Source organism: Choloepus didactylus, chromosome 20, assembly GCF_015220235.1.
Source record: "Choloepus didactylus isolate mChoDid1 chromosome 20, mChoDid1.pri, whole genome shotgun sequence".
Taxonomy (NCBI): Eukaryota; Metazoa; Chordata; class Mammalia; order Pilosa; family Megalonychidae; genus Choloepus; species Choloepus didactylus.
The window spans coordinates 13,150,135-13,177,742 of record NC_051326.1 but is presented as its reverse complement, the minus strand read 5'-3'; the positions used below and the strand labels follow the sequence as shown (position 1 = coordinate 13,177,742).

The 27,608-nt window shown below is 37.9% G+C and overlaps 1 protein-coding gene across 1 annotated transcript in view; it reads left to right on the top strand.

The window, feature by feature from the left end:
- DNAJC27 (DnaJ heat shock protein family (Hsp40) member C27) overlaps positions 1–27,608 on the top strand; it is an 86,731-nt gene that overhangs the window by 47,686 nt on the left and 11,437 nt on the right. The window contains exons 4-5 of the mRNA XM_037813051.1: positions 8,538–8,702; positions 9,329–9,451. Of these exons, the coding sequence (XP_037668979.1) occupies positions 8,538–8,702; positions 9,329–9,451 (288 nt within the window). The remainder of the gene's footprint in view (positions 1–8,537; positions 8,703–9,328; positions 9,452–27,608) is intronic.

Genomic DNA, 27,608 nt, shown 5'->3' with positions numbered 1-27,608 from the left:
GCTATTAGAGAGATGCAAATTAAGACCACAATGAGATACCATCTAACACCGGTTAGAATGGCTGCCATTAAACAAACAGGAAACTACAAATGCTGGAGGGGATGTGGAGAAATTGGAACTCTTATTCATTGTTGGTGGGACTGTATAATGGTTCAGCCACTCTGGAAGTCAGTCTGGCAGTTCCTTAGAAAACTAGATATAGAGCTACCATTCGATCCAGCGATTGCACTCCTCGGTATATACCCGGAAGATCGGAAAGCAGTGACACGAACAGATATCTGCACGCCAATGTTCATAGCAGCATTATTCACAATTGCCAAGAGATGGAAACAACCCAAATGTCCTTCAACAGATGAGTGGATAAATAAAATGTGGTATATACACACGATGGAATACTACGCGGCAGTAAGAAGGAACGATCTGGTGAAACATATGACAACATGGATGAACCTTGAAGACATAATGCTGAGCGAAATAAGCCAGGCACAAAAAGAGAAATATTATATGCTACCACTAATGTGAACTTTGAAAAATGTAAAACAAATGGTTTATAATGTAGAATGTAGGGGAACTAGCAGTAGAGAGCAATTAAGGAAGGGGGAACAATAATCCAGGAAGAACAGATAAGCTATTTAACGTTCTGGGGATGCCCAGAATTGACTATGGTCTGTTAATTTCTGATGGTTGTAGTAGGAACAAGTTCACTGAAATGTTGCTATATTATGTAACTTTCTTGGGGTAAAGTAGGAACATGTTGGAAGTTAAGCAGTTATCTTAGGTTAGTTGTCTTTTTCTTACTCCCTTGCTATGGTCTCTTTGAAATGCTCTTTTATTGTATGTTTGTTTTCTTTTTAACTTTTTTTTTCATACAGGTGATTTGAAAAAAGAAGGGAAAGTTAAAAAAAAAAAAAAAAAAAAAAAGAAAAAAGACAAACAAGGGGAAAAAAAAAAAAAAAAAAGATGTAGTGCCCCCTTGAGGAGCCTGTGGAGAATGCAGGGGTATTCGCCTACCCCACCTCCATGGTTGCTAACATGACCACAGACATAGGGGACTGGTGGTTTGATGGGTTGAGCCCTCTACCATAAGTTTTACCCTTGGGAAGACGGTTGCTGCAAAGGAGAGGCTAGGCCTCCCTGTATTTGTGCCTAAGAGTCTCCTCCTGAATGCCTCTTTGTTGCTCAGATGTGGCCCTCTCTCTCTGGCTAAGCCAACTTGAAAGGTGAAATCACTGCCCTCCCCCCTACGTGGGATCAGACACCCAGGGAAGTGAATCTCCCTGGCAACGTGGAATATGACTCCCAGGGAGGAATGTAGACCTGGCACCGTGGGACGGAGAACATCTTCTTGACCAAAAGGGGGATGTGAAAGGAAATGAAATAAGCTTCAGTGGCAGAGAGATTCCAAAAGGAGCCGAGAGGTCACTCTGGTGGGCACTCTTATGCACACTTTAGACAACCCTTTTTAGGTTCTAAAGAATTGGGGTAGCTGGTGGTGGATACCTGAAACTATCAAACTACAACCCAGAACCCATGAATCTCGAAGACAGTTGTATAAAAATGTAGCTTATGAGGGGTGACAATGGGATTGGGAAAGCCATAAGGACCAAACACCACTTTGTCTAGTTTATGGATGGATGTGTAGAAAAGTAGGGGAGGGAAACAGACAGACAAAGGTACCCAGTGTTCTTTTTTACTTCAATTGCTCTTTTTCACTCTAATTATTATTCTTGTTATTTTTGTGTGTGTGCTAATGAAGGTGTCAGGGATTGATTTAGGTGATGAATGTACAACTATGTAATGGTACTGTAAACAATCGAAAGTACAATTTGTTTTGTATGACTGCGTGGTATGTGAATATATCTCAATAAAATGATGATTTAAAAAAAAAAAAAAAAAAAAAGTTAGTTGCAACATGGAATCTGAAAAAAAAAAAAAAGGCATGGAGAGTCAAGTTGACCAGAAGTTTGACAAAGATGCTAACCAACAGAAATACTTATATAAATTACACCAGTTATACAAATGTAGTTAGAAGATGGCTGAGAATTCATGTGGCCTAGAGTCCTGCCCAGTGTAAGAGTTCTGTCTGCAGCATACCTGACAGGTGGTCATCATTACCAGATATGCATGTGCAAGGTTCAGTGCTGGACACTGGAAGTACACCATCCCTTGCCCTTATGGGACCTAAATATGTCATTAAATAAAGGACAGAGTGCTTGGGAGACCTGAATACCAAGTTCTTAACCTACTGAGAGGTCAGGAAGTCCTTTTGCAGGAAGCAACATTTGAAATGAGAGGTTGTAGATTAGTAAGGGTTGTGTAAGTTATTGGGAGTCTGTAAACTATAGACTGTAAAAGTTTGGAAACTGAATATCTCTAATGATAGAGTCTCACTGCTTCATAAGCTAATCCTTTACAGAGTTAAAACATTCTTGTTTAGCAACTTCTTCCTTATGAAAGCTGCCTTCCTTTGACTTTCACCACTGATTCTAGTCTTGTATTTTTAAATGCAGTTTTATCGAGATATATTCACACACCATACAAACCATCCAAAGTATACAGTCCCTGGCTCACAGTATCATTGCATAGTTGTGCATACAACCCCATGATCAATTTTAGAACATTTTCATTACTCCAGGAAAGAAATAAAAATAAAAAATCAAAATCCTCCCATCCCCTATTCCCCCCATTATTAACCCATAGTATTGGTGTAGTACAGTTGTTACTGTTGACAAAAGAGTATTAAAATATTACTGTTAACTATAATCCATAGTTTACAATATGTACATTTTCCCCATTTACCCCTCTATTATTAACTCCTTGTAATAGTGTTTTACATTTGTTCTAGTTTATAAAAGAACTTTTTTACATGTGTACAGTTAATCACAGTTGTTGTCCATGACAAGACTCACTGTGTTATATATACATTCTCTTGTTTTAACCTCCAGCTTTCCTTCTGGTGACATACATGACTCTAAACTTCCCTTTTCCACCACATTCACACATCATTCAGCACTGTTAACTATTCTCACAATAAAGTGCTACCATCACCTCTGTCCATATCCAAATGTTTAAGTTCAACCTAGTTAAACATTCTGCACATTTTAAGTAGCCGCTCCCCATTCTTTAGCCTCATTCTGTACCATGGTAACCTATATTCTGTAGTTTATATTTGTGAGTTTACATATCATAATTAGTTCCTATCAGTGAGATCATACAATATTTGTCCTTTTGTGTTTCACTTATTTCACTCAACATAATGTCCTCAAGGTTCGTACAGGTTGTCACATGCATCAGGGCTTTATTTCTTCTTACTGCTGAATAATATTCCATCGTATGTATATAGCACACTTTTTCCATTCATCTGTTGATGGACACTTGGGTTGTTTCCATCTTTTGGCAATTGTGAATAATGCCACTATGAACATCAGTGTGCAAATGTCTGTTCATTACCCTGCTTTCAGATATTCTGGATATATCCCAAGTAGCAGGATTGCCACGTCATAAGGCAATTCCATGCTTAGCTTCCTGAGAAACTGCCACATCATCCTCCATAGTGGCTACACCATTTTACATTTCCACCAGCAGTGAATAAGTGTTCCAGCTCCTCCACATCCTCTCCAACACTTGTAGTTTCCTGTTTGTTTAATAGCGGCTGTTCTAGTAGGTGTGAGATATCTCATTGTGGTTTTGATTTGCATTTCCCTAATAACTAGTGAAGTTGAGCATCTTTCCACGTGCTTTTTAGCCATCTGCATTTCCTCTTTGAAAAAATGTCTATACATGTCTTTTGCCCATTTTTCAATTGGGTTGTTTGTCTTTTTATTGTTGAGTTGTAGAATTTCTTTATATATCCTGGATATCAAACCCTTATCTGATATGTGGTTTCTAAATATTTTCTCCCATTGAGTTGGTTGCTTTTTCACCCTTTTGACAAAGTCCTTTGAAGCACTAAAATATTCAGTTTATCTATTTTTTCTTTCGTTGCTTGTGCTTTGGGTGTAAAGCTTAAGAAACTACTGCCTACCACTAGATTTTGGAGATGTTTCCCTACATTTTCTTCTAGGAGTTTTATGGTACTTTGAGTTAATTTTTGTGTAGGGTGTGAGATAGAGGTCCTCTTTCATTTTTTTTGGTTATGGATATCCACTTTTCCCATTTATTGAAGATACATTTCTGTCCCAGGTGAGTGGGCTTGGGCTAGCCTTGTTTTTGAAGCAACATAGACTAAATCTGTTCTTCTGCAAGAGAGCCTTTCTAATATATGTTAGTCTACCCTTCTCCAGATGAAACATTTTTTATTCATGCCACAACCAGACCTATCAGCATTCTTAGTCAGCCTCCTTTGTGGGTGATCTATAGTTAGCTGGTATGGAGACAAAAACTGAACCTAACGTTGCAAATATGGTCAAGCTAGTGAGAGAAACGGGGTATTTGTTACTTTCTGCCTTAAACACTTTAATGCAACCTGAGATTACAATAGATTTTTTCCAACAGCTCATGTAAACAGAAGTGTAATTAATAGAAATTCCTTGAAATCACCACTTCTGAAGTATCTTTTTACTGAAATAGCCTTGATCTCTACCTTTTTTGGTCAAATATTTGCTTTTGCAGCTCACGCCCTTCGTCCCTATTTTTTGGCCGTACAAAGTCATCATCCTCTTTCTGAGCCCCAAACTGCCAGAAGATACTCTTGCTCAGCATATACCTAGTGCAGCCCCCACAACCTTCCCCACAATCCCTGGCTTCCTCACTTCCTCAGTGCCTGCCCTCTGTCAAAGGTTCCACTGTCCCTAGTCCTCTTGGCAGGTTTACCCAGAGGCTCTGCTGAGAACTGACAGTCTGCTCAGTACGTGAAATTATGGTCTCAGATAAAAGTATCAAAGGGAGGGCTGCTGAGGGGATTGGTGGGGCCTGCATCTTACCACCAGCCCTGTGCCCACTGATGCACACAGGTGAATTCTGGCGTTTATTGATGTGAGTTAGAGTTGTCTTAACAAAGATTGATTTTAAAACACTTTCTGAGGTTGGAGTCATATTGAATGAACAGCTTGTTCTAACCCACAAATTAGATGGTTTCCCATCTAGCCAGGTGGAGGCAGAACTCCAGGTTCTTCCACGGCCTCCAATGATACCTGAGGGAGGGGGCCTCCTCCTTATTCCTGGGGGAGGGGGTAGTTCTAGCCCTCCACATGGACTCCACCTACACTGCAGTTGTGGTGGCTTCATTACTACTGGGCAGTAACTACTTCTTAAGAATTAAAGAATCCCAACCTCTTAGCATCCTATTTAATTAAACTTCAGATGCAGCAAGCCAGCAGGACCAACATTAAAAGCTTTTTGGGGAGACTAGAATAATAGAGGGGACTGTTGAGATATCTACTTTAACCTTGTCATTTTACAGATGAGGAAACTAAAACTTGGTGTAATAAAATAATTTACTCAAGATTGTATGGCTAGCTAGTTGCTGATTCCAGACTTAAACTTAAGTCCCTTGAAAGAGAAGTCCATTGTGCTTGCTTAAGTCTATTTTTACATGCAAATCTCCCTTATGGACAGCATGACCTACATTTTTTTGTTCTTTCTTTTCCCCTTTGGCCAGTCTGTCACAATCATTTTGTTCTCTATTGCAGCACATTCAGCCATTAAGTTAAACAAAAATGTTGCAAGTATCTGCTAGACTTAGTGGGCAACACAAAGATGGATGCATTGCAATGCATGCTGTCACATTGCTTACAGTCTAGTGGGAAAGACTGCTGGATGTGCTAATTATAAAACTAGGCAGGAAGTGATATGAGCCCATTCTGTCTGGCGAAGGATGGGGGTTACATTGTGAGGAATGGAGCAAGAAAAGCTTCATGTGAGATACAGAAATAATTACAGCCAACTCTTGAAAGATGGAAGATAAAAAGTTGTCCATTTCCAGATGTAGTTAGAAAGGCATAGGGTGCACTTCAGGAATGAGAAGTTATCCAGTTTGAAGGACAGAGGAAAGTAGAAGAATAAGACCAGGAAGGATGATGGAGTACCAATCAGAAAATTTTAATGTCATCTAAAAGAGTTTAAACTTTGAAGGATTGGCAGTGGGGAACCAATGAAGAATTTTTAAGCCAGGGAAATTACATGACAAAGGTGGGTGTTCTAGTTTGCTAATGCTGCGGAATGCAAAACACCAGAGATGGATTGGCTTCCATAAAAAGGGGGTTTATTTGGCTACACAGTTACAGTCTTAAGGCCATAAAGTGCCCAAGGTAACACTTCAGTAATCGGGTACCTTCACTGGAGGATGGCCAATGGCGTCTGAAAAACCTCTGTTAGCTGGGAAAGCACGTGACTGGTGTCTGCTCCAAAGTTCTGGTTTCAAAATGGCTTTCTCCCAGGATGTTCCTCTCTAGCAAGCTTGCTCCTCTTCAAAAGGTCACTCACAGCTGCACTGAGTTCCTTCTCTTTGAGTCAGCTCATTTATATGGCTCCACTGATCAAGGCCCACCCTAAATGGGTGGGGCCACACCTCCATGGAAATTATCTCATCAGAGTCATCACCCACAGCTGGGTGGGGCACATTCCAAAACAAATCTAATCAGCACCGAAACGTCTGCCCCACAAGACTACATCAAAGATAAGGTCATTTGGGGGACACAATACATTCAAACTGGTACAATGGGCTTTAAAAAGATAAATGTGCATAGTGTAAAATGTTACTAGGGAGATTACTTAAAATACTTTTGCAGTAGTGTAGTCAAGAGATAATGTTGGCAATGAAAATGGAAAGGAAATAATAGGTGGAAGAAATATGTTAGAAATGCCCTCTTCAGGACTGTTTGAATCTCCTGAGCAAAGAGAGAGGGAAGTAACAAAGGTTAACACCAACCTTTCATCAGTTGGTGTTCAGGAGAAGAAACAGTTTAGGAAGGAATGAGTTAATGGATTTCCTGTTGTACATATTGAATTTGAGCAAGGCATTCAGCTGGAAGCATCTAGTGCTAATTAGAAATGCAGGTCTGAAAGTTCAGATGAAAGGGTTCATTTTGGAGGTTCTCACATTTGAAACTGTGCAGGTGGTTGATGGTGCTAAGTTGGGAGGAAGAATTTAAAAAGAAAGGAAGAAGGACCTAGGACAGGATTTGGGGAACTTGGTGGTGGGAAGGGGTGGGAGGAGTGGAGAGAAGAGGAGTTGGTATAAGAGAGGTAATTGAAGAGCTAGGAGAAGGTGGTATATGGGAGCCAAGGCAGCTAGAGTCTCAGGAAAGAAGGGAGAGCCCCCACTGATAACTACTGCGGAAGGGCTAAGGACCCTGAGTGCTGAGAGAAGAAGACCATTGGTCTTTGTTGTTTTACATCTTTCTGCTTTTTTTGGTTTTAACTTTAGGGGATAGTTTCTTGGGTTTCTACAAATTAACAGGCAAACTTATTCTTGGTCCAGGTTCTGTCTATCTCAGAAACCCATAAGACACTTCATGCCTGATGTATGTAACTTGTCCTTATTTCTTACTATACATCCAGTATGAGTCTGGGTCGGTACTAGAATTTTGTGAAAAGAACGCAGCATATGTGGCCTCTAGCAAATGTCTTTTTGGCCCCAAACCCCCAGTCTGTCAGTACTGCTCCTCGCCCACCAGCTTCTCATTGCCTCTGCCACTTTAGTGCGCCCTATACTTTATGCTGCCTCTTCCAGGAATTGTAGCTGTGCCCTAAGGCAAGTTGCCTTCTCTAACGAAAACATGAACAAAGACCAACCAGAGAGTGAAAACAAGGAGGGAAGGCAGGGAGAAGTTGTAAATACACATTGCTTGCTAGGTACCATACTAGGTGCTTTGCCTTCATTATCTCATTTAATCCTCATAATAATCCTGTGAAGTAAGTAGTATTATCCCCATTTTACAGATGAGGAAACTGAGACGCAGAGAGGTTAAGTGACTTGCCCAAGATCACACAACTAGTAAGTAAGTGTGAACCCAGATCTGTCTTACTCCAGGGCCTGTGCTCTTTTCCATAACAAGACACTGAGTCTCTGAGGTCGGAGTTCCAGAGTCAGTGGACAGACCCAGGAGTCACAGGCAAGCTCTGCTTGTCAGCGTTCTGGGGGAAGCCAGCGTTGGGATGTGATACATACACGGCTGTAGCCATTGCTGATCCTTGTGTCGTTTTTGCCTTAATTCTTTTTAATTATTCATTCACCTTCTTAGTTCTTAAGAAGAATTTTACTCTGTATATAAAGTGTGTTCTTTTAAGGTCTACTGAAAATAATGAAAGGTTGATTGCCTCTGGGGAGTGGCACTGGATGTGGGGAGGAGTGAGGCAGGAGACCGTTGTTTTCCGTTAGAAGTCCTTTGGTACTGATAGATTATTTTAAGCATGTCTATCTGTTAACTTTGGTTAAAAAAATTAAAAGTCCTTTAAAGACTAGTAGATGTTGAGATATAATAACCAGTATTACAAATACACGAAAGAACACACTTGGCTAAGTTAATGACTGTGAGATACGATTTTATAAAATCACAACATGTATGTATTTTGTGCCTTTGTTCTTTTATGTGAAGGTTCGTAATGAATTTTACAAGGACACACAGGGTGTGATACTGGTTTATGATGTTGGACAGAAAGACTCCTTTGATGCCCTTGATTCATGGTTGGCAGAAATGAAGCAAGAGCTTGGACCTCATGGAAACATGGAAAATATTATATTTGTAGTGTGTGCCAACAAGGTAACTGATTTGGAAATGATATGACCAACTTTCTAGATTTGTTATGGGAAGAGTACAGCTTCTGAGTTCTGGGGAACAAACAAAAAGAAAAGGAAAATTCCTTATTCAGTAATATAGAATCAACCACCTTTCAAAATATATGTCCCTACAACAGTAGCAACAAAAAACAAAATCTGGCATATCAGGATTTTTATCGGATTTTTTTCTCCTGCCATACTGGAGGCAGATATTGGTGACTGAGCGGGAGAGGTGGGTCCTGAAAACCATGCTGTGAACCGGAAGAGGGGCCTTTGGTCAATGAAATGGGGGCTGGGGAAACATAGGAAAAACAGACTGTGACCCATGGGTATGGCAGATATTATGAGGCCAGCCTTCACAGGGGTGGCTGCAGCTGTTTTCCCAAGGGTTAGAGAGAAGTGCAGCAACAGGCTCTGGTCTTTTGGCCTCAGGAAATCAGTCTTCTTTCAATATTAGAATTTTTGTTCTTTTGGTCCTGGTAATTTTATGCACTAGTGCTGGAGTTCATAAGAATAGTTTTTGCCTCAGTAAAGGATTGACAGTGACATCACTATCAATCCTATTCTAGTGTTGGAATCTTCTCTCTGCACCCCACCTTTCTGTTTCAGATTGACTGTACCAAGCATCGCTGTGTAGATGAAAGTGAAGGGCGTCTTTGGGCTGAAAGCAAAGGGTTCCTGTACTTTGAAACTTCAGCACAAACTGGAGAGGGAATCAATGAGATGTTCCAGGTAACCTAGCATTTTGTCATTTTAGGGTTTGTGTCAAGGCTGACCATGTCAAATTTTAGCTTATGCTATGAGAAGCAAAAAAGTATAGGTGTTTCCTATTAGAATAAGCTCTTTCTTTTCAGAAGCTGGAAAGAGAGAAGGAGAGAAAGAGAGAATATTGAGATCAGTCTTCTGTTAAAATTTTTCATAATGCAGATTTCTGGACTCTCAACTTACTGGAAGCTTAATGGTGTGAGATGAAGCCTAGGAATCTGTATTCTGAAAAAGCTCTCCAGGTGATTATGTGATCTTCAGTTTTAAAAACAATTATTATGTACTAGTAAAGTGGGACAAAGATTTTCTTCAAAATTATCTTTAGTTAACAGTGTTACATTTTTATACATAATCAAATGGAAGCATTACTTTGGCAAAATTGCCTTGCCACATCTAATTTTATATTGTAGCCCACAGGGGTGCAATTAAAGAATAATAGCAATTAATTCTGCAATTAATATCATTGTAAAATCCAGTCACACATAGAAATAAGATATTATCAATCAAGTAGGCAATAGAAGGATGTTCTCACTTTGCAACCTGAATGAATGGTCACTTTTTAAAACTTTGATCTTGAATAATTTCAAGGAAAGAAGGCTTTTTAAAAGAATAAGTTATAAAGTCAAGTCAATTGTTAATTATAGATACATTTGGAAGGAAGTGGTGGCATGAATAGTGCATTTTTCTTCTTATGAATATATGTGATATTTTGGGAATTTTTAGCAGTTCAAAAACTGTAACTCTACTATAAAGAGTTGTTCCTAATTATTGAGTGGGATTTTATTCACTCTTTTATGCTGAATTTCCTTCTCACAAGATGTCAGCCCTCCTTCTAGAAGACAGGTTTCATCCTTGGCTGACAGGCTGAATTGGGCAATGGAGGCTTCTATTTCAAGACAAATAAGGTTGACAGTGGTTTGTCATGTTTCATATTCTTTTTTTTTTTTGAAGTTGTGGGTTTATAGAACAATCATGCATAAAATGCAGAATTCCCCATATACCGCCCTATTATTAACACGTTGCTTTAGTGTGGAACATTTGTTACAATTGATGAAAGCACATTTTTATGTTGTACTATTAACTATAGTTCATCGTTTATCTTAGGGGTCACTGTTTCGTGCAGTGCCATGAATTTTTAAAATTTCCATTCAGTTGCCATATACAGCCTAACATTTCACCTTTCAAACACATTCAGATATATTTCAAGGCTCTTAATTATGTTCACAATGTTATGCTACCATCAGCACCATCCATTACCAAAACATTTCCGTCATTTCAAATAGGAACCCTGTACATTTTAAGGTTTAACTTACCATTCCTTATCCTCACCCAGTACCCTGGTGACCTATATTCTAGATTCTGTCTCTTAGGAGTTTGCTTTTTCTAATTATTTCATATCAGTGAGATCATACAATATTTGCCCTATTGTGTGTGGCTTATTTCATTCAACATGTCTTCAAGGTTCATCCATGTTGTCGCATGAATCAGAACTTCATTCCTATTTACAGCTGAATATTATTTCATTGTATGTACGTACGTAACACATTTTGTTTTTCCATTCATCAGTTGATGGGCACTTGGGTTGTTTCTGTCTTTTGGCAATTGTGAATAATACTGCTGTGAACATTGGTGTGCAAATATATGTTCAAGTTGCTGCCTTCAGTCCTTTTATGTATATCGTTAACTTTCTGAAGAACCACCAAATTGTCTTCCGCAGCAGCTGCCCCATTTTCCATTCCCACCAGCAATTAATGAGTGTTCCTATTTCTCCATATCCTCTCCAACACTTGTGATTTTCCATTTTCTTAATAGCTGCTCTTCTGATGAGTGTGAAATGGAATCTTACTGTGGTTTTGATTTGCATTTCCCAGATAGCTAATGATGATGAGCATCTTTTCATGTGCTTTCTGGCCTTTTGTTTATCTTTTTTGGAGAGATGTCTATTCAACTCTTTCACCCATTTTGTAGTTGGGTTGTTTGTCTTTTTGTTGCTAAGTTGAAGGAGTCCTTTATATATTCTGGATAGTAAACCTTTGTCAGATAGGTGGCTTCCAGATATTTTCTCCCATTGTGTAGATTGTTGTTTTATTTTTGTGATAATGTCCTTTAAGGAACAAAAATTTTTAATTTTGATGTCTCATTTATTTATTTTTTCTTTTGTTGCTAGTGCTTTGGGTGTAAAGTTAAAGAAACCATTGCCTAACACAGACCCTGAAAGTGCTTCCCTACATTTCTTCTAGGAGTTTGAGAGTTCTGGCTCTTACATTTTGGTCTTTAAATCCATTTAGAGTTGATTTTTGTATATGGTGTGAGGTAGGGGTCCTCCTTTTTTTTTTTTTTTTTTTTTTTTTTGCAGATGGAGATCCAATTTTCCCAGCACCATTTGTTGAAAAAACTATTCCTTCCTAATTGAGTAGTTTTTGCCTTCTTGTCAAAAATCAGTTGGCCATAAACGTGAGGGTTGAATTCTGAGCTCTCAATTCAGTGTCATTGGGCTGTTTTCTGCCCTTGTGCCAGTACCATGGTATTTTGATTACTGTGGCTTTTTAATAACTTTTAAGATTGGGAAGTGTGAGTCCTCCAACATCATTCTTTTTCAAGATGACTTGAAAAAGTCATCTTGAAAAAGAAGAATGGCTATCCAGGACCCCTTACCCTTCCTTATATTTTCATGATTGGCTTTTCTTTCCATTTCTACTCAAAAGGTTGTGGGAATTTTTGGTTGGGATTGCACTGAATCTGTAAATAACTTTGGGTAGGATTGGCATCTTAACAATATTTAGTCTCTCAATCCATGAACATGGAATGTCCTTCCATTTATTTTGGTCTTTGATTTCTTTTAGCAATGTTTTGTAGTTTTCTGTATACAAGTCCTTTATGTCCTTGGTTAGATTTATTCCTAGATATTTGATTCTTTTAGTTATGGTAAATGGAATTTTTCTTCTGATTTCTTCTTCAAATTGTTCATTGCTTTGTGTATAGAAATACCACTGATATTTGGGTGTTGATCTTATACCCCTGCCACTTTGCTGAATTCATTTATTAGCTCTAGGAGCTTAGTTGTGGAGTTTTCAGGATTTTCTGCATATAGGGTCATGTTATCTGCAGTTAGGGAAAGTTTTACTTCTTCCATTCCACTTTGGATGCCTTTAATTTCTTTTTCTTCCCTAAATGCTCTAGCAAGAACTTCCAATACCTTGTTGAATAATAGTGGTGACAGTGGGTATCCTTATCTTGTTCCTGATCTTAGAGGAAAAGCTTTCAGTCTTTCACCATTAAGTAGGATGGTAGTTTGGGGTTGTTCATATATTCCTTTTATGATGTTGAGGAAGTTTCCTTCTATTCCTAATTTTCTAAGGGTTTTTATCAAGAAGGGTGCTGGATTTTGTCAAATACCTTTTCTGAATCAATTGAGATGATCATGTGCTTTTTTTCCTTCATTCTGTTAATGTGGTGTATTACACTGATTTCTTATGTTGAACCACCCTAGCATATCCCACTCAATCATGCAGTATAATTCTCTTACTATGCTGTCAGATTCTATTGGCTAGTATTTTGTTGAGGATTTTTGCATCTATATTCATAAGAGATATTGTTCTGTAATTTTCCGTTCTGTGGCATCTTTATCTGGCTATGTTATGAGGGTGATGTTGACCTTGTAGAATGAATTAGGGGGTGTTCCCTCCTACTTGGTTTTTGAAAGATTTGAGCAGAATTAATGTTAGTTCTTCTTGGAATGTTTGGTAAAATTCCCCTTTGAAGTCCTGGTTTTTTCTTTTTTGGGAGGTTTTTTGATTATTGATTCAATCTCTTTACTAGTTATTGACTTTTTGAGATCTTCCTTCTTGAGTCAGGATAGGTAGTTTGTGTGTTTCTAAGAATTTGTCCATTTCATTTGGTTAGCAAATTTATTTGGTATATGGTTGTTCACGGTATCCTCTTATAGTCCTTTTTATTTCAGTGGGGTGAGTAGTAATGTTACTCTTTTCATTTCTGATTTTAGTTATTTGTATCCTCTCTCTTTTTTTCTTTGTCATTCTACCTAACAGTTTGTGAATTTTATTGATCTTTCCAAAACTAACTTTTGATTTTGTTGGTTCTCTCTATTTTTTCTGTTCTCTACTTCATTCATCTCCGGGCTAATCTTTATTTACTTCTTTCAGCTTGCTTGGTATTAGTTTGCTTTTCTTTTTCTTGTTCTTCCAGTTTTGAAGTTAGGTCTCTGATTTGAAGTCTGTCTTCTTTTTTAATGTAAACATTTAGAGCTATAAATTTCCCTTTCAGCACTGCCTTTGCAGCATCTTGTAAGTTTTGTTATGTTGTATTTTCATTTTTGTTCACTTCAAGATACTTCCTAATTTCTCTTTAACTTGTTGGTTGTTTAAGAATATGTTGTTTAATTTCCACATATTTGTTAATTTTCCATTTTTCCCTCTGTTTTTGATTTCTAGTTTCATTCTTTTATGTTGAAGATACATTTTATGGTTTCAATATTTTTTTTTAATTTATTTAAACTTGTTTTATGACCTGAGATATGATCTATCCTGGGGAAGGAGCCAGGCATACTCGATAAGTGTATTCTGTTTTGGGTAAAGTGTTCTTTTTGTGTCTGTTAGATTTAGTTGATTTAGAATATTGTTCAAGTCTTATAGTTCCCTGTGATCTTCTTTGTAGATGTTCTATCCACTATTGAAAATAGTGTATTAAATTCTCCTACTATTAATGTAGAGCCCTCAGTTTCTCCCTTCAAATGTGTCAGTATTTGCTTCATTTACTTTGGGACTCTCCTATTAGCTGCATATATATTTATAGTTGTTATGTATTCTTGATGAATTGACCCATTTATCAGTATGTAATGACCATCTTTGTCCTTCTTAACAGCTTTTGACTTAAAGTCTATTTTATCTGATATTAGTATAGCTACCTCAGATCTCTTTTGCTTACTACTTTCATGCTATATATTTTTTCTATCCTTTTGCTTTCAACCTTCTTGTGTCTTTGAATTTAAAGTGAGTCTCTTGCAGACAGTATGTAGTGGGTCTTGCTTTTTTATCCAGCCTGCCAATCTCTGCCTTTTGACTGGAGAGTTTAATCCATTTACATTTAAATCACTACTGATAATGCAGGACTTTCTTCTGCCATTTTCCTATTTAGTCTTTGTAAGTCTTATGCCATTTTTGCCTTTCAGATCGTCTGTTCATGCCTCCTTTTATATTTATTTGATTTTTGTGTGTTGTACATTATAAAGACTCTAGATTCTGTTATCTTCCTCTGGAGAGCTTTTGTTTTAGCAGGCAGGTTAGTTACTGAGCTTGTGTAGGCTTGGTTTTTGCTTTAATAGCAAGGATCTGAAGGAAGCCCAAGGTGATTCCTGATCCTTTTAATTTGATTGTACTCAACCTCAGATTTTGTCTTTCTTGCGGATCTTGTCTGCTCTTAGTTTTAGGTTTTGTTATGATGAGCCTAACTCCTAAGGCACAGCCTTTCTGGTATCTCAGCAACCCACATGTGGACTTCTGGGATCCCAACCCTGTACCGCTCCCTCTTCTCAGTGCCCTGCTTCCCAGATCCTAGCCACTTTCAGCTGCCTCCAACATGATTTCTGCATCCTTTGCTCAAAGGGCCTTTGTGTCTGCTCAGAATCTAGCTCTCTGTGAGATGGCTAGGATATGGACTTCAAGAAGAGAACCAGGTAATTGTGACGCTTACCACTCAGCAATAAAAAGTCTTTACTGGCTATTTGTCAACTATCTAAAAATAGTTCCCTCATAGATTTTGTCCAGTTTTATAGTTGTTTATGGCAGGAGATCTAGTCTAGTACTCATTACTCCATTGTGGTTGGTACTTAGACATAAAATTTAAACAGACTTTTGACTTCAGTCCCACTGTTCTGCATTCCACACTGTAGTTGATCTTCTATGGCCATGAATGAATACTCATGCCCCCCAAAATCTGTGAGCTTTTATAGTTCAGGTTAACTGATAGGAATTTATCCTAAATCAATATCCCCACAAGTGTGCAGAGATGTAGACACAAAAAATTCACTAAAGCGTTGTTTGTAGCAGCAAAAAAAATGGTAACAATTGACTTGTCGAGGAATACAGAACTGGTTAAAAATTTTATGGTACAGCCACAAAGCAAAATACAGAAGAGTCATTAAAAAGGAAGAGGAAGATTCCAAGTTATATTATTAAGTGAAAAAAAAAAAAAATCATATGGGAGTTTTGTAAGGCTCTCATCTCTCTGGAAGGAACAAGAGGTGGCCTAGCTTGAAGCAAGGGTACCTCGCTAAAGTCTGAGCTCAAGTATGCTGGCTATAGGTTAACTTATTAATTGCATATTAGGTGCAAGGCCGCCATGCATGCCAGTGTTGAGAAAGTCCAGATAGGGGACTGAATCAAGTAGTTTTTAGGGGGAGACTTCTGGAGAAGATGGTGGAGTAGGGAGCTACAAGACTCACTCCTCCTCCAAAAACAGCCAGTGGGCAGGCAGCTGGAGGCCAGGGGAGCACTGTACAGTATCAAGGGAAGAGCAAGATGAAGAGACTGAGAACCTGTGGTAAAAAACTGTGAGTAACTTGCTCCATGGCAATGGCCAGTGTCCATCTCCAGCCCTTGAGGTGAGCCATCTTGGGTTTGGTCCTTCCAGATGGAGAGGGACATGGAAGCCCTCCTCCCCAAGAATGGGGGTTGGGAGCAGATTTGAGTACTGATCACAGCTTTTGATCGATGAAGTTAAACCGCTGTTCCCAGCTCTGAAACATGGTTTTAGCCTGCCTTGGACAGGAACCGCCATGGCTGTTGTTTCAGCCCTACCCCTGACAGGGGCGGAGTCACAGGAAGTTTAAAGAAACACTGCTGAAGAGTGCCATCTGCTGGGCAGGCTGGAAAAGTGCAGCCTTGGGGAACCGACAAAAAGACTTTTTTACGTCATAACTGATCCTCTCCCCAGGACCCTTCAGAATTGATCTGTACCCCCTTGTGTTGGCTGGGAAATACTGACTTGGGAAAGTTCTCTCCAGTGTGACCCTTGTACCAGAATTTGCCCTCCAGGCAAAAGCAGCCAGAGACAACGAAAGGAGAGTAAACAAACAAGCAAACAACAACAACAACAAAAACGAACAAACAAAAAAAACTATAGAAGCAAACAAAAACAAACAACAGATCAAGATTCCTGGAGAAGGAATAAAGGGAAAGGAGGCTTTCTTCTGGGGGGTGAAACAATTGCACAAACAGAGCAATCTTAAAAATTGTACTGCATACCCAGGGCAAGAATCAGATGTAGAAGTGTTGAATAAATCTGATCAGTTAAGCATAAGCAATTCTAAAGGTTTAGAATAAGTTGAACCAAGTGTCAAAAAAGAGCCTTAACACAAAGCCAATCAACAAAACCCTAAACAAGAGAGAGAAACTGACTTTCAGATAAACTCATCATTATCAGATGCCTAGACATCAGCAAAAAATCACAAGCCATGCTAAGAAACAGGAAGATATAGCCCATTCAAAGGAACAAACTAAAAAGTCAGGAGATACTGAACTTGGAACAACTAATCAAAAACGTTCAAACAAATCTCCTAAATCAATTCAAGGAGATGGAGGAAAATATGGCTAGAGAGATAAAGGATATTACGAAGACACTCGGTGAGCATAAAGAAGAATTTGAAAGTATGAAAAGGAGCATAACAGAACTTATAGGAATGAAAGGCATAAAAGAAGAGATTAAAAATACTCTAGAGGCATACAACAGCAGATTTGAACAGGCAGAAAAAGGAATCAGCAAACTAGAAGACAGGACATACAAAATCTTACAGACAGAAGACAGAGAAGAGAATGGACAAACTTGGGCAGAGTCTCAGGGAATTGAATGATAGCACAAAGCACACAAACATATGCATCATGGGTGTCCCAGAAGAGGAGAAAGGGAAAAGGGACAGAAAGAATTTTTAAGGAAATAATGGCCCCAAATTTCCCAACTCTTATGAAAGACATAAATATATATGTCCAAGAAGTACAACATACTCCAAACAGAATAAATCCTAATAGCCCTACACTGAGACACATACTAATCAGAATGTCAAATGCCAGAGATAAAGGGAGAATCCTGAGAGCAGCAAGAGAAAAGTGATTAATCATATAACAGAAACCATGGAGGTGAGAAAGCAGTGGTGTGATGTATTTAAGAGACTGAAAGAGAAACACTGCTAGTCTCAAATTCTTTATCCAGCAAAACTGTCCTTCCAAAATGAGGGAAAGTTTAAAATATTCACAGATAAACAGAAAATGAGAGAGTTTGTCAACAGGAGACATGCCATACAAGAAATACTAAAGGGAATTCTGCAGGTTGAAAGAAAAGACAGGAGACAGAGTTTTGGAGGAGAGTGTAGAAATGAGCCTTATCAGTAAGGGTAACTAAAAGGGTAAAAACAGAAACAAAAATAAGATACGACGTATAAAACCAAAGGATAAGATTATTGAAATAAGTACTGCCTTTACAGTAGCATCATTGAATGTTAACGGATTACACTCCCCATCAAAAGACACAGATTGACAGAATGAAGAAAAAAGTATGATCCATGTATATACTGTCTACTAGAGACTCAGTTTAAAACCAAAGAGACAGATAGGTTGAAAGTGAAATGTTGGAAAAAGATATTCTACACAGGAAACAAAAAGGAGCTGGGGTAGCTATACTACTATCAGATAAAATAGACTTTAAATGCAAAACTTTTAAGAGACAAAGAATGGCACTATATGAATTAAGAGGGAAATCTACCAAGAAGAAATAACAATCATAGATATTTTTGCACCTAACCAGGATGCCCCCAAATACATGAGGCAAACACTGGCGCAATGGAAGGGAGAAATAGACATCTCTACAGTAATAGTGACTTCAGTACATCACTTTCATCATCATCTAGATGATGAAACATCTAGACAGAGGATCAATAAGGAAACAGAGAATAACATTGATAAATGAACTAGACTTAACAGACTTATAAAGGACATTGCACCCAAAACAGAAGGATATACATTCTTCTCAAATATTCCTGGATCATTCTCCAGGACAGACCACATGTTGGGTCAGAAAACAAATCTCAATGAATTTTATAAGATTGAGATTATGTAAAGGACTTACTCTGACCATAATGGAAAAAGCTGGAAATCAATAACAGACAGAGAACTGGAAAATTCACAAATATATGGGGATTAAAAACACAGTCTTAAACCATCAGTGGGTCAAGGAAGAAATTGCAAGAGAAATCAGTAAATATCTCAAGACGAATGAAAATGAGAATACAACATATCAAAATTTATGAGATACAGCAAAGGCAGAGCTGAGAAAGAAATTTATGTACCTAAACACTTAAATTTAAAAAAAAGAGGAAAGAGCTAAAATCAAAGCCCTAACTGCAAACCTGGAGGAACTAGATAAAGAACAGCAGACTAATCCCAAAGCAAGCAGAAGGAAAGAAATAACAAACATTAGAACAGAAGTAAATAAATTGAGAATTTTAAAAAAAGCAATAGAGAGAATCAACAAAACCAAAAGTTTGTCCTTTGAGAATATCAATAAAATTGAGAAATCCTTAGCTAGACTGACAAAAAAAAAAAAAAAAAAAAAAAAGGAGAGAGAAGATGCAAATAAAATCAGAAACGAGAGGGGGCATTACTACTGATCCCACTGAAATAAAAAGGATCATAAGAGATTGAATTAGTTATCAAAAACCTACCAACAAAGAAAAGCCCAGGACCAGATGGCTTCACAGGTGAATTGTACCAGTCATTCCAAGAAGAGTTAACACCAATCCTGCTCATACTCTTCCAAAAAATTGAAGAGAAGGGAATACTACCTAATTCATTCTGTGAAGCCAACGTCACCTAATACCAAACCCAGAATAAAGATACTGCAAGAAAATTACAAACCAATTTCTCTAATGAATATACATGCAAAAATCCTCAACAGAATACTTGCAAATCGAATCCAACAGCACATTAAAAGCATTATACCCTGGCCTATCCCACCTCAATGGTTGCTAACATGACCACAGACATAGGGAACTGGTGGTTTGATGGGTTGAGCCCTCTACTGTAGGTTTTACCCTTGGGAAGACGGTTTGTTTTAGTTTGCTAATGCTGCAGAATGCAAAACACCAGAGATGGATAGGCTTTTATAAAATGGGGGTTTATTTCACTACACAATTACAGTCTTAAGGCCAACAGTCTTAAGGCCACAAAGCGTCCAAGGTAACACATCAGCAATCGGGTACCCTCACCGGAGGATGGCCAATGGCCTCCGGAAAACCTCTGTTAGCTAGGAAGGCAGCTGGCATCTGCTCCAAAGCTCTGGCCTCAAAACGGCTTTCTCCCAGGACGTTCCTCTCTAGCAAGCTTGCTCCTCTTCAAAACATCACTCCCAGCTGCACTCTCTTCCCTCTCTTTGAGTCAGCTCATTTATATAGCTCTACCGATCAAGGCCCACCCTGAATGGGCGGGGCCACGCCTCTATGAGAACATCTCATCAGAATCATTGCCCACAGCTGGGTGGGGCACATTCCAAGCAAATCTAACCAGCACCAAAAATGTCTGCCCCACACAAAACCACAAAGATAATGGCATTTGGGGGACACAGTACATTCAAACTGGCACACGGTTGCTGCAAAGGAGAGGCTAGGCCTCCCTGTAATTGTGCCTAAGAGCCTCCTCCCGAATGCCTCTTTGTTGCTCAGATGTGGCCCTCTCTCTCTAGCTAAGCCAACTTGAAAGGTGAAATCACTGTCCTCCGGCCTACGTGGGATCAGACACCCAGGGGAGTGAATCTCCCTGGCAACGTGGAATATGACTCCCGGGGAGGAAGGTAGACCTGGCATCGTGGGACGGAGAACATCTTCTTGACCAAAAGGGGGATGTGAAAGGAAATGAAATAAGCTTCAGTAGCTGAGAGGTCACTCTGGTGGGCACTCTTACGCACAATTTAGACAACCCTTTTTAGGTTCTAAAGAATTGGGGTAGCTGGTGGTGGATACCTGAAACTATCAAACTACAACCCAGAACCCATGAATCTCGAAGACAATTGTATAAAAATGTAGCTTATGAGGAGTGACAATGGGATTGGGAAAACCATAAGTCCACACTCCACTTTGTCTAGTTTATGGATGGATGAGTAGAAAAATAGGGGAAGGAAACAAACAGACAGACAAAGGTACCCAGTGTTCTTTTTTACTTCAATTGCTCTTTTTCACTTTAATTATTATTCTTATTATTTTTGTGTGTGTGCTAATGAAGGTGTCAGGGATTGATTTAGGTGATGAATGTACAACTATGTAATGGTACTGTGAACAATCGAATGTACGATTTGTTTTGTATGACTGCGTGGTATGTGAATATATCTCAATAAAATGAAGATTTAAAAAAAAAAGAAAAGCATTATACCCCATGATCCAAGTGGGTTTTATCAGGTATGCAAGAGTGGTTCAATAAAGAAAATCAATGAATGTAATACACCATATTAACAAATTGAAGGGGAAACACCACATAATCCTCTTGTTTGACACAAAAAAGGCTTTCGACAATAAAAACACTTTCTTGATAAAAACAATTTGAAAGATAGGAATAGTAGGAAGCTTCCTCAACATGATAAACGGCATATATGAAAAACCCACAGGTAACATCATACTCAATGGTGAAAGCCTTCCCTCGAAGATCCGGAACAAGACAAGGATGCCCTCTGTCACCACTATTCTTCAACATTATGCTAGAAGTTCTAGCCAGAGCAGTTAGCCAAGAAAAAGAAAAAACATACAAATAGGAAAGGAAGAAGTAAAACTCACTATTTGCAGATGATGTGATCCTATTTGTAGAAAGCCCCCCCCAAATCTACAACAAAGCTACTGGAGCAAGAAAACGAGTTCAGCAAAGTGGCAAGATACAAGATCAGCACACAAAAATCTGTAGTGTTTCTATACACTAGTAATGAGCAATCTGAGGAGGAAATCAAGAAAAAAATTCCATTTACAACAGCAACTAAAAGAATCAAACATCTGGGAATAAATTTAACCAAAGATATAAAGGACTTGTACACAAGTAACTACAAAACATTGCTAAAAGAAATCAAAGAAGACCTGAATAAATGGAAGGACAGTCCCTGTTCTTAGATTGGAAAACTAAATATTGCCAAGATGTCAGTTTTATCTGAAATGATTTACAGATTCAATGCAATCCCAATCAAAATTCAGCAACTCATTCTTCAGAAATGGAAAAGCCAATTATCACATTTATTTGGAAGGTTAAGGGGTCCCAATTATCCAAAAAATCTTGAAAAAGAAGAACAAAGTTAGAGGACTCATGCTTCCTGACTTTAAAGCATAGTACATCATGTACTAAGTTTTATCTCTCAGAAACTTAAATCCACCAGAGTGTTCCTATGCCAGACAAGTTCTAAAACCCAGAAGCAACAGCCTCTTTAAGAACAACAATCAGATGCAGCCCCCTTCCCCATAATGTCGACACCCCCTTTCAATATGAACAAGTTAGGGTGGTCACTGCCTAGACACCCCTGAAGATGGAGAAAGAGATTAAGTGAGAGGAAGGGGTAGCAACAAACAAGATGAGATTTAACAAAGGTCTATGACTACTGAAACATATATAGAGAGAGATAGATTTAGATATTTAGATATTTCGATGCTGGGGTGTTGGAATAGCTGGACGGAAGTAAATGACATGGTGGAACTGTAACCTGTAACATTCTTTGAAATTTGGCCTATAGCTACTTGTTGAATTGTGCTGTGGAAGTCTTCATCTTTCTCTGTATTTCATAATAAGAAAAAAACTGAAACTGTGGAACTGTAACCCATAACAATTTTTGAAATTACCTATATAACTGCTTGTTGAGTGGTACATCGAAAGTTAACCCCTTTCTGTATGTGTGTTATATTTTACAATAATGGAAATAGCTGAAGTTGTGAAACTGTGACCCATGACATTCTTTGAAATTTGCTAACTACTTGTTAAATTGTACTTTGAACATTATCACTGATATATATATAAGTTCACAATAAAAAATGCTTTTAGAAAAGAATAATATAAAGCTACAGTGGTCAAAACAGCATGGTACTGGCATAAAGAGAAATATATTGACCAACGGAATCAAACTGAGCATTCAGAAATACACCCTTACATCACATCTGTGGTCAACTGACTTTTGACAAGGCTGCTAGGTCCACTCAACTGGGACAGAATAGTCTTTTCAACAAATGGTGCTGGGAGAACTGAATATCCATTTCCAAAAGAATGAAAGAGGACTGACCGCTATCTCACTCCTGATACAGAAATTAACTCAAAATGGGTCAAACACCTAATTATATGTGCCAGGACCATAAAACTCCTAGAAGAAAATCTAGGGAAGCGTCTTCAAGATAGTGTGGTAGGTGGTGGTTTCTTGGACTTTACACCCAAAGCACAAGCATCGAAAGAAAAAATAGTTAAATGGGACCTCCTGAAAATTAAAAATGTTTGTGCTTCAAAGGACTTTGTTAAGAAAGTGAAAAGGTAGCCTGTTGAGTGAGAGAAAATGTTTGGAAACCCCATATCCAATAAGGGTTTAATAACCAAATATATAGAGAAATCCTATAACAATAAATAGACAATCAACCCAATTTAAAAATGGGCCAATGACTTGAATAGATGATTTCTCCAAAGATGAAATATGACTAAAGAGCACATGAAGAGATGCTCAAACATCACTAGCTGTTAGGGAAATGCAGATCAAAACCACAATTAGATATCATTTCAAAGCTACTGGAATGGCCACTATTAATAAAACAGGAAACTACAAGTGTTGGAGAGGCTCTGGAGAAATAGAAATATTCATTTACTGCTGGTGGAAATATAAAATGGTGCAGCACTGTAGAAGACAGTTTGATAGTTCCTCAGGAAGCTAAGTATAGAATTGCCATATGATCTGGCAATGCTGCTACTAGGTATACATCCAGAAGAACTCAAAGCACGGACCAGTTGCACACCAATTTTCATGGCAGCATTATTCACAGTTGCCAGAAGATTGAAGCAACCCAAGTGTGCATCAACTGATGCCTGGATAAACAAATATGGTTTATATGTATATGATGGACTATTATTCAGCTGTAAGATGGAATGAAGTCCTGATGCATGCAACAATGTGGATGAACCTTAAGGACACTATGTTAAATGACCAGACACAAAATGACAAATATTGTATGATCTCACTAATATGAACTACTTACATAAAAAGCAAACTCATAGAATATAGGTTATGAGGAGATAGAATGAGATTAGGGAATGGGAAGCTGATGCTTAATTGGTGCAGAATTTCTAATTAGGTTGATTGGTAAATGTTTGGAAGTGGATAGAGGTGATGGTAGCCCATTATTGTAAGTGTAGCTAACAGCACTGCATTATACTTGTGAATATGGTTGAAAGTAGTTTAGGGTCATGTATGTCACTAGCAGGAAAGCTAGAGGGTAAAACATGGGACTATATAACACAGTGAAAACACAGCGAACCCTTTTGTGGATGATGACTGTGGTTAATAGTACAGGTATGAGAATGTTCTTTCATGAGCCAGAACAAATGTGAGCCACTATTACAAGGTGTTAATAATAGGGTGGTACATGGGGAAAAATAAATCTAATGCAAACCATGGACTGTAGTTAACAGTAATATGTAAATGTTCTGTCATCAGTTGTAACAAAGGTATCACACTAATGCTAAATGTCTTAATAGAGGGTATAAAAGGTATGGGCTTTTTTTTTTTTGGTGTAATGAAAATGTAAAATTGATTATGGTGATGAATGCACAACTCTGATTATACTAAGAGTCATTGATTATATAATTTGGTTGGATTTTATGGTTTGTGAACGTATCTCAATAAAACTGCCTTTAAAAAAAAGTGATGGGGACCTATCAAAAGGACACTTTATTTCAAAATAAAGTAAAAAAAAAAAAAAAAGTAAAGCTCAATACAAAAGTAAAATATTGTCATTATTAAGTCCTGTTTTGTTATATACCATTCTTGATAAGTGACTCCTTCAGGGCCTACTTATGGCCTACAGAGTGAAGTCCGCACACCATAGGAGGGCCTCTCTAGTGCGGCCTCTGCCCCCTACCCTCTGTGGAACCTATTCTTCAGCAATCCAACTTTCACAATTCCCAGAACAAAGTCTTGCTTTTCCATATCTGTAACCTTAGTGAACACAGATCCCTTTTCTTGGAATTCTCGGAATGCCCTTCCACTTAGCCAATTGAAACCCTACTGTTTTTGTTTTATTTTTAATTAGAAAAATTGTAGGTTTACAGAAAACTCATGCAGAATGTAGAGTTCCCATATACCCCACCTGTATTGTTGACACCTCTAGTTTGTGTGATACATTTGTTACAGTTGATAAAGGAATATTATTATAATTGTACTATTGCCTGTAGTCTGTGGTTTAAACTAGTGTTCTCTGTGTTGTACAGTACTGTGGTTTGTTTTTTAATTTTTATTCTACTATTTTTTACGGCTCAACTCAAGTACTATTTCTCCTTAGTTTGTATCTGACAAATGTCATGTGTAATATCCAGTTCTGTATTGTGGATGTATGAGTCCATGTGCAAACTGCCCTACAAACAGTAAGCTTTCTGAGTGGTGAAGGGTACTGGGTTTAATTGATTTCTTTTAATCCTTTGAAGTGCTTTAAATATCATTAGCATTTAATGTGTATTTGCTAGAGAGGATAAATGAATGAACTCAGACCTTGTTTTTTTTTAAAAAAAAAACACAAAGGGCTAAGCAGTATATTTAATCAGATCACTTTTATTTAAGTATTTTAAGGATATGTGCTTGTATTGGTATACTGATAGAAAATTTTTCTAGAAGGATATTCAAAAATGTATTAACAATAATTACCTTGCAGAGAGGAACTTGAGAAGTAGGGAGAAGTAGATTTCATTTTACACTTTTCTTTACTGTTTGAATTTTGCTAACAGTGTGCACCTACTTTTATTTTTAACTTTTTATTTTGAAATACTTTCAAACTCACAGGACAGTTTCAAAATACTACAAATACCTAAAGAGAACTCCAGCATACCTCTACCCACCCCCACCCCCAGATACCCAGATCCACCAATCTTAACATTTCACCATATTTGCCATATCCTTCTATCTCTCTATCCATGTATTTATCTGTCTGTTGGTCTATTTATCAATTCATTATCTGAACACATGAGTGTAGGTGGTATATATCATGCTCTTTGGACACTTAATACCGCCATTTACATTTCCTAAGAACAAGGATATTAACTTATGTAACCACCTTACGTGTGATTATCAAGTTCAAGAAATTTAATGTTGATATGAACTTTAGAATTTATATTCCAGTTTTTCATACGTCCCAGTAATGTCCCTTTGCGCTTCTTCTCCTCTCTTGCTAGATCCCATCCAGGATCATGTATTGCATTTAATTGTCATTGTTTCTTTAGATGCTCTTTTGTTGTTGTTTCAATTGTGGGAACATATATACAACATAAACTTTCTCATCTCAACCACTCTCAAGCACACCATTCAGTGGGATTTATCACATTCACAATATTGCAGTACCCTCACCACCTTCCATTACTAAAACTTTTCCATCTCCCCAAATGGAAACTCGACACCCATTATGCATTAACCCGCCTTCCTCATACCTCCCACCCCTGGCAACCTGTACTCTACTTTCTGTCTCTATGAGTGTGCCTGTTCTCTATTAAATTTAACTTCCTAAATCTATAACAATTTTGTCTGCTTTGATACCAAGTAAACTTCAATAGTATATACAAATTATTGTATTTGTTCTTGTCACAAATTACATGTTCATACATTATGAGTCCAAAACCACTGACTTATTACATTTTATGTATTGCCTTTTAGATCCTGTAGGAAGTAAAAAGTGGAGCTACAAATTAAAAATCCAATAGTATTGGCATTTATACTTACCCAGGTTGTTGTACTCACCAGAGATCTTTATTTCTTCATGCAGCTTAGATCTATTGTTTATTGTCCTTCCCTTTTAACCTGCAGAACTCTCTAGAATCTCTTGTAGGGATGGTCTGATGGTGATAAACTCCCTTGGCGTGTATTTATCTGGGAATGTCTCAATCTCTCCCTCATTATCGAAAGACAGTTTTGCTGGATATAGAATTCTTGGTTGGCAGTTTTTTTGCTTTCAGCACTTTAAATATTTCATCTTACTGCCTTCTTGCTTCCATAGTCTCTGATGAGAAATCGGCGCTTAATTTTATTGAACTTCCTGTGTATGTGACACGTTGCTTTCTCTTGTGGCTTTCAGAATTCTCTCTTTATCTTTGGCATTTGACAGTTTGATTGTAACATGGATCTATTTGGGTTTTTCCTGCTTGGAATTCATTGAGCATCTTGGACATGTATATTCATGTCCTTTGTTAAATTTGGGACATTTTCAGCCATTATTTATTTGAATATCCTCTCTGCTCCTTTCTCTCTTTCTTCTCCTTCTGGGACTCCTACAATGAGTATATTGGTACTCTTCAAGTTCTTTAATTATTTCTTCTGCCAGCTCCAACCTGCTGGCAGGGTACTTTTAATTTCTGTTGCTGTGGTCTTCAGCTCTGTTTGGTTCCTTTTCATAACTTCCATCTCTCTTGATATTCTCTTTGTGATCATCTGTCATTTTCCTGATTTTCTTTAGTTCTTTGTCCATATTTTTCTTTTGTTCTTAGAGCATATTTAGGACTACTTTTTAAAAGTGTTTTTCAGGTGTGTCCCAGGTCTGGTCTTCCTTATTGATTGTTTCTAATACTTCAACTTTCTCCTTTGCCTTGGCATCATTTCCTGTTTCCTTGTGTTTCATAACATTTTGTTGAAACCTGGACATTTTGATATTTTTTATGTGTTATTGTTGGAGTTTAGACTTGGAGGCATTTGTTCCTTAGGCTGGTATCCAACTTATGTTATGACAGAGCTTTTCTTGAATGCCAAGAAGTAATGGGGAAAAAAAAAAAGAAAGACATAGGAAGAATGAAAGAAAACATCTTTCCCAATCTTTGCAGATTGGCCCGTGCTCTTCTTCGGGGCTTATCTATACAGTGAATTTAGAGAC